Source organism: Atta cephalotes (assembly GCF_000143395.1).
Source record: "Atta cephalotes unplaced genomic scaffold scaffold00026, whole genome shotgun sequence".
NCBI classification, from domain to species: Eukaryota; Metazoa; Arthropoda; class Insecta; order Hymenoptera; family Formicidae; genus Atta; species Atta cephalotes.
In genome coordinates, this window is record NW_012130090.1 from 4,155,848 (window position 1) to 4,164,323 (window position 8,476).

The 8,476-nt window shown below is 30.1% G+C and overlaps 1 protein-coding gene across 1 annotated transcript; it reads left to right on the forward strand.

The window, feature by feature from the left end:
- The first annotated feature begins 3,166 nt into the window (after nt 1-3,166).
- LOC105620424 (GTP-binding protein 2) lies at nt 3,167-6,532 on the forward strand. The gene is made up of 6 exons (XM_012201919.1): nt 3,167-3,440; nt 3,512-3,823; nt 3,968-4,228; nt 4,403-4,796; nt 4,961-5,246; nt 6,248-6,532. Exons 1-6 carry the CDS (start codon nt 3,167-3,169, stop codon nt 6,530-6,532), a joined length of 1,812 nt encoding a protein of 603 aa, XP_012057309.1.
- The last annotated feature ends 1,944 nt before the right edge of the window (nt 6,533-8,476 follow it).

The following is an 8,476-nucleotide window of genomic DNA, read 5'->3' on the forward strand; positions in this document are numbered from 1 at the left end:
ATATATATATTTAGCGGAATCTATAATGATAAATTACATTGTATGTATCGAGTCATAAACTATAAGTATAAAGAAATTATAAGTATAATGATTTCATTGTTAAAGGCGGAAAATTTACTATCTTAGAAAAATTCTGTACTTGAATTCTTCATAACGTGACTAAAAAGTAAAATATTGAATAAAAAACATACATTTTGTAGAAGATGAACAATACATTCATAACTTCTGATTACATTTTCGAGAATTCGTTAATCTTTTTTTACAAGAACATTTTAAATATTATATAACAAAAGAGCCATTTTTGCACATTAAATTTCAGTTATTTAAAAAATCTGACGTGAAGTGAAATTTAACTTGCAGCATCGTTTTCAGAATCCAAAAATCTTAAAAAAACATTTTATCTGATTAAAAAAAACATTTTTTTATAAATTAATATTATCTTTATTCACAGTTTGTGACTGTAGCAATCAAATCCATTTATCGACACTACGATTTTATCGACAATGAAAATGTGATATCTAGTTCACATCAATTTATAAAATTGATGTTGGTATCACTAGCGTACGATGACTTTCGCCTGTCACATGAAAAAGGCCACCATGACCTCTCAGATTTCTTTCTGACAAAGGTTACTAATTGATCAATTAAATTATGAAAATTCTAGTGAATTTGTTCACTTTTGTAATTTTCACCTCATTTCAATATATACAATCGATCCTGATCAAATCTGCTACCAATTTGTCGACGTTAACATTTTGCTATCTGAGAGTATCTCGTTGGTTTATGTTAATACTTATTAAAGACCGTCAATCTTGGACAAATTTTCGATTATATAAAAAGGGCCCTCAAGGGCTCGGAGATAATTGAAGAACGCTGACATTATCGACATAATTAAAGATATAAATTTGCTATTATTAATATAAATATTTGGCTCATACATTATTAAATTCATGATTTTATTACATAAATATTCCATAAATAAATATGCATACTTATAAAGCTATAATATCTTACATATTGCAGAAAAATTACAATTTTTTCTCTGCAGTTATCATCGCTGTTGATAATCAAACTTTGACGATAATGAAATCACACTGAAATCACAATTTTAAACAAAAATCGAATATTATTAAGTTTTAAATGCATAAATACGTCTACTAAATTAATAAATCATAAAATTAGTACAATGTTATCAGTTTTTAACTTTTAATTACTTCAATATTCACAAAGACGCGAACTCCTATAAGGATGTCGGTCTTTAATAATATCTTGTTGATGGTTAATAATCGCAAATTTATATCAATTGTCGATAATATCAGTATTCTTCAATTTATCTCCGGGCCTTTTTTGCGTGGAAAATTTGCTCAGAATTGATGGTTTTTAATATTTATCTCGTCGGTAGTTTACAGTAAAACGATGGAATGAGTTTCCATTCTACATTCTCGTTCATGGTTGGTCGAAACATGACAGATAGTTCGTGACCTAATTCACGCAGAGGAAGGAGAAGAAAAGTCGCGGTAAATTGTGCATTTTATCATGCCCTTCGACTTCGATGGCATCACCAACCTAAACGCACGATCGCGACGACACGATATCAATTTTTGAGTCAGGCACGGACATCTGGAAGATCTAGTAAGTGAGGCTACTCATCGCAAAAAGTATTTCTCACGAGTTCTTTCTTTCCTTTATCCCTTTTACTTTCGAAACAGCTGTTCGCGATAGGTATCGTTGTTCTCCTGAAATTGACGAGCTCACGTCTCTGTATCTCAGGGTATTGTGATTTTTGACTGCCTAAATTATCTGTGTTGACATTGTGTACTGTTTGTTCTAGCACAATGTCTCATAACATCGCCTGTATTTGCATCTGTCAGACCTCTCAATGAAACAAGCATACACGCACACATCTACACATGTGAGAATTTCCGAAAATACGATACTTTATTCTGAAGAAAGAAGTATAAATAACAATTTCCACTTAACATAAGACTTTCTTTACTGATAAGACTTAAATAGGTATGTAAAAGAATAATTATACTTTTTCCTTATGAATGATGTAATGACTGAAGTAATAGAGCTGCCTTCTACAGAGATTGCACCATTTTTTGCAAAGAAGAAATTTATAATAAAAATTTTATTGTATTGATTTAAAACTTTGCTTTTCATTTAGTGATACAAGTTGATTCAAACATATTATTCTATCTTGATATTCAATGAATACAGACAGAATGTAACAAAGACAGATACTTGTGACAGATACAAAGAATGATACTTGTATTCTCTGATAAAAAAAAATTGATAGAGAACAATAGAAAAATCCTATCTATATATGTTTTGAATACAGAATCTTTCGCGAATTCATTAATTTGAATCAGATGTTATAGGAATCTTGTACAAATCTTATAAAATTTGATAAAATACAATAGGATTCATATCCAATCAGTCATGATGCTCGCGAAATCAATGACAGAAAATGATATAAATTTATAGAAGATAAATTGATAAAAATCTTATTGTTCTCAATTGTCTTCTATCAACTTTTTTTTTACCAGAGTTAACACTGTTGACTTGTGTCATCAAATAGAAAGTATCTTTTAACTTTTCTTTTTTGTTATTAGAAAGTTTTTTTTATTAAAAATGAATATATAGGACAGAAAACATGATTCAAGTGTAAGACACTAATTATGAGATGTTGCATAAGTTGTTAAATATGATACAATCTCTGTTCTATATAGTAATACTTTTGACATTTTTACGAGTGTTTTCTTCAAAGATGCCAAAGGATTTATGAGTTATCGCTGAGACATTATCAATGAATCACAACATATGGCAATAACCTATATACTCTATTCTATGTGATGTTACATTGTGTTATGAGAAATTATTTTATATTTTATACAATTGTACTACTTCATATTGTACTTTTTAAATATAGTCTCTTTGTTTTCATTAATAATAAATTTATAACTTTAAAAAAATTTATAACTTTAAAAAATTAAGAAATATTTTTGAAACCTTTTATTATTTGTTTTATAATTTTATTAGAATTTTTACAGATGTTCTTACTAAATATAAAAATAATGAATATAAGTATCTTTTTATAATTTTATAATTTTATAGTTGCAAAAATAATTACAAAAATAATCATAATTTATGATTTTTTATAGATATGGAATCTTTCCTGCAACTTTTTGATCCACAAAACAATAAGGATTTAAGAAAGAGACAATGGGATTCTGAGAATGAAGGAAATGGATTGTCGGACTGTGACACTTCTAGCGCTGATGAGGATCAAGAAGATCGATTGCCACCAGAACCAGAACAAGGAAACATAGAGTACAAATTAAAATTGATAAATCCATCTAGTCAACGTTTTGAACATCTCGTTACCCAGATGAAATGGAGACTAAAAGAGGGGCATGGAGAAGCGATTTATCAAATTGGTATAAATAGCCACAATTACAATTTTGTATAACTTTCTTTTTGATTGTTTCTTAATATATTACATACATAGGAGTGGAGGATAATGGAAAACTGGCAGGTTTAACAAAAGACGAAATGAAAGCGTCCTTGAAGACTCTGAAGGATATGGCTTCTAGATTGGGTGCTACTATAAGAGTATTACGCGAGCGAATAGCCACAAATTCTGCAAGTAAGACTCTAGCGTTGCAAAATAATAGTAATAATAATAATAATGAGGAAAAGAAAGTCGCTGAAGTGCTGGTAAAAAAATTACGGAAGGATGACAGAGAGGACCAGGATAGTATCATAGATCTGAGATTGGCAGTCACTGGTGCACAGGATGCTGGAAAGTCGACTCTCTTAGGTGAGAGGATTAGCAGAGGATATTTAAGGTAGAGAAACGTCACTGGTAGTCTATGCTACGCTTTGCTATTTGCGGTCTACTTTATATAAATATATCGAAAATATGATTATGAAGATTGATTATGAAGTGAAATTACATATATAGGAGTACTGACGCAAGGTGAACTGGACAATGGAAGAGGTAGAGCAAGGCTTAACATGTTGCGTCACTTGCATGAGATAAAGACTGGTCGTACATCCTCGATATCGCACGAGATTATCGGATTCGATAGCGCGGGTCACGTTTTAAACTATGCCGAAATGGCGACGGCTGAAGAGATATGCGAGCACGCGTCGAAAGTTGTTACATTTATCGATTTGGCAGGACATCGAAAGTATTTGAGGACGACGGTACTTGGGCTGACAGGTATACATAACTTTTAAAGATCTAACTGTTTAGATTTTATCATAATCTATTATGAAGATGTGAATTATTCTAAAATATTTCTTATTATTTCCCGTAACTTGTATAAGAAATTATATGAAAAATAATTAAGAAAAATAATTATATGAAAATAATTATATTTTCTCGTATACACAGGATATTCGCCACATCATGTTATGCTAGTAGTGGCTCCACCTTTGAACGAAGCGTCCCAGGAACATATGGCTCTTTGTTTAGCATTAAAACTTCCATTCTTCATTGTTGTAAATAAAATCGATTTGGGATTTTGCGACATGTCTGAGACTCTAGCTCAACTCGAGAACGCTATGATGACGCAGGGCTATCCTAAGCAATTAGTATTGTTTAGCAATAATGACTTACCATCATGGGATTACACGTCTGATGTGATACCAATATTTAATGTCAGTTGTGTTACCGGTGAGGGTTTGGAAGAATTGACTATCTTTATCAAAAATTTATCACCTTACGAAACGAATTCGATCGAATCGGACCCAGAATCATGTTTATTTCAGATTGACGAGACGTTTAGGTACGTGCAATTCGATTTCTATATTTTTAAAGATTTTATTAATAAATCAAATTTTACGAATCTTTGACATTTCAAGAATAATTTTAATTTTTGCATATTTAATATATATCACAGCAAAAAGCCTTTACGAATATGCGAAAAAAATATATTATCTTTTTATATAGGGTAGTAGGTTTAACACAACCAGTTTTAGGAGGGTTACTTGTTAAGGGAGCAATCGCACCAGGAACTCGTTTATTGGTAGGACCCTTGCCGGACGGAGAATTTAGCCCAGTGAAAGTAGTTAGTCTACATCGCAATAAAGCTCCGTGCTGTTTAGTTAGAGCATCACAGAGCGCCAGTTTGACTCTAGCACCACCGACGAATCGTAGTCCTCCCTTGCCACATCTTCGTCCAGGAATGGTTTTAGTCTCTCTACGTGATCGACCGCACGCAACACTTTTCTTTCAGGTGTCTGAAGAAAGTTTGATGTATTTGACAAACTGTTATTCCGAATATTTCTGCCATTCAGATAATAAGGTTTTAATGATATCTTGTTAACATTAAAAATGACGACTCAGTAATGCCTTAATGACGTTAAAGATTATTGACATTATCTTGCTACTTGGCATAATAGATGGCAATACAAATTCTTATTTTTATTCGACTATATCGAAAAAAACATGAAGAACAGTCTCTGTCAAGAAATGAATGAAAGCGATCTATTTTATGTGAGGATACGTCAGAATGCATACGAAGTACGCTTTATATCGAGAAAATAAGAAGAATGATTCAAGTCGTATGAAATTAAAGAAGAGTCTATGTAGCATAATATTCACTGCTCATAAATTACACAAATTTACAGAAAATAAATAATATATGAATAAAGTGCAAGGAACAGGATTGAAAACCAAGACAAATCATACCATTATAATATTTATGAGAAAAAAATTATTAATATTGCGCTATATAACTATATTAATATTGCGCTATATAACCTCTTCTTTAATTTCATATAAACTTCGATTCTGCGTCGATTCTATATCTTTAAACAAGGTGAAAATTACAAAGCGAGCAAATTTATTAGGTGTTGATCAATGAAATATCAGTATTCTAGTAAATTCACTCACTTTTATAATTTTCACCTCATTTCGAAATACAAAATCGATCCCTTGAATTGATCCTCGTTCTTCTCATTTTCTCGATATAAATCGTACTTTGTATGTGTTCCGACATAGATCGATCACGCCTTGTGGGAAATAGATTATTTTTCATTCATTTCTTGACATAAATCTTTCTTCATGTTTTTTTCGATATAGTATATAGCTCAAGCGTCAATATAATCTTTTATTTTTAAATCTGTTCTTAAAGTAGATTTTATTCCAATTTGCAATTAAAATTTACATATAGTGATCAAGTTGCGTAGCTAATCTTGTTTCTGTAAAGATAAAAGTTTAAATACTCTATTTCAGGCGACTGTTTTAATAGTATATCACGCCACCGCAATATTTCCTGGGTTTCAAACGACAGTACACGTGGGTAACGTGAGGCAAACTTGCGTCATTGAGGGAATAATGGATGCGAATGACAGGGGACTGCAGACGAACGATACTGCTTCTGTGTTATTTAGATTCGTCAGTCATCCAGAATATCTTCACGTTGGGATGCGACTGTTGTTCAGGGAGGGACGTACTAAGGGGATTGGCAAAATCACGCAAATCTTTCCTATGATTGGGTCGCAGAACTCGATCAAATAAAGTAACACGATGTAAATTGATGATATCTGTTTTCATGGTATTTATATATATGTAATTTAAAGAAGATATGAAAAAAAATCATAATTATTTAAAAAAAATAGAATTATATCGCTGATGTTATTGGCAGTACTAATATATTTTGTTCATTATATACTTTGTTCAAAATAATTGGATTGCTTATTGAAATGTCATTATTTTATAATACATATGAAGTAAATATAATAAGACTTCGAAAGTATTCTTTAGTTTTTATGTATATGCATATAGACTTTTAGTCTATATATTTATTCATGTAAATATATTTAATTTCTTTCGTTGATATTTGGTTTAAGCAGAATTAATCAAAGGTGATCCTGTTATTATTTTGAGCAGTGTATTAACATGTTGCAGAAAAAATTTAGTTTCGTGTGTCAGAGTCAAGAATTATACTAATAAAAAAAAGTATGATCAAGAGTATATACTTAAAAGAGTGGCACAAAACGGTATGTTTCAATATAAAGATGTAGTTAAGTTTTCTAATCTGAAAGCATATTTTTTTATTATTGTTTTGTGCAATATTAATACTTATCCTAGAAAAAAAATTTATTTTTTGTTACAAGAGAAATTTTGAATATATCCAAGAAAAATACAATAAACATTTTTGTATAAGCATATAACTAAAATTTTTTGGCTTGAAGACAAGCTTTATACATCTGTATGTATAAAAGTATTCTCTCGAAATTATTTTTGTTTACTGTATATTTTTAAAACAATGTGTTTTAAACAAAAATATACATACAACATATATCTTTTTTATATTTTGATTTAATTATTTAATTTTTAAATGATGTAATGTATATTGTAAAAAATCAAGAATTATGGGGAAATTCTTCTTCATTTGATGATCTCCAATGTGTGATCTTTTTCACTATATTTTGTTACTCTAGTTTAATAAACAGTATTGGATGTACAAATAATATTGTTTGTACTATCTAGCACGATCTATGTGTTATACTTCATATGATTAGAATCGCGAGTTTCCAAGCTTGATATTAAGCGTTAGAAATATAAAAAAAATAAATTATGATGATGATAATTTTCTGTACATTAATTCGAAACGACCGTTAATCCCTTGTTCAAGATAAAAATTCAGATTAGAGGAGCACTCTCCAATGATCTTGATCTTGATATATATTGTTAAGATCATGATCTTAAGTGATCTTCAACAGGTTTTAGTCATCACTCGTTATTGCTTGCATCATGGGAGCGTGACTTTCAGAGTACGAGCATAATGCAAATAGACATAGTGTGCTCATAACTAATAAGTAAATCTTTTACTCGGCGAATTTAATGGAAACTTGGTACATTTGTAGAGCAGACGAAAATTTAGATACCTATTTTTTTATATCGTCAATGGTGCAGATTTGGAGAAATTACTCTTATAATGATAAACACGAGCACGATAATTTCTTGCATTTTAGCTTATTCTGTTAGAGCTATTGCTATTAGAGGTGATAAGAGGCTAATATGTTTCTCGAAAGCAAATCTAGTGTAAAAAAATGTAGAATTCAAAATGCCAGACTTAATATGGTAACCTGTTGAAAGAGATACAATTTTATCTCACTCTTTGCCGAACATAGGATTAACCAATGAAGAGGTGGCGAGAGAATGGAGCTATTTCCATTTCGTTTTTTTTGTTTTTATTATTTTTTAAATATTCTTTTTAAATATTCTTTTCTATATTTTTTATATTTTTACAATTTTTGTAATATTTGAAATTTTTTAGCGTGATTTTAATTTTTATTCTTCACAGAAATGATATTAAAAAAACTTTTATTAACTCTTGTTAACAAGCTAATTGATTTTTATAATAATAAATATAAATATATATAAATATATATAAACACACACACACACACACACACACACACACACACACACACACACACACACACACATATATAT

What these genes read in the sequence shown, in the direction of transcription:
- LOC105620424 (XM_012201919.1), top strand. Translation starts at nt 3,167, where the DNA reads ATGGAATCTTTCCTGCAACTTTTTGATCCACAAAACAATAAGGATTTA. An exon ending in GACGGTACTTGGGCTGACAG is followed by an intron (nt 4,229 to 4,402) that starts GTATACATAACT and finishes TCGTATACACAG; the next exon opens with GATATTCGCCACATCATGTT. An exon ending in CAGATTGACGAGACGTTTAG is followed by an intron (nt 4,797 to 4,960) that starts GTACGTGCAATT and finishes CTTTTTATATAG; the next exon opens with GGTAGTAGGTTTAACACAAC.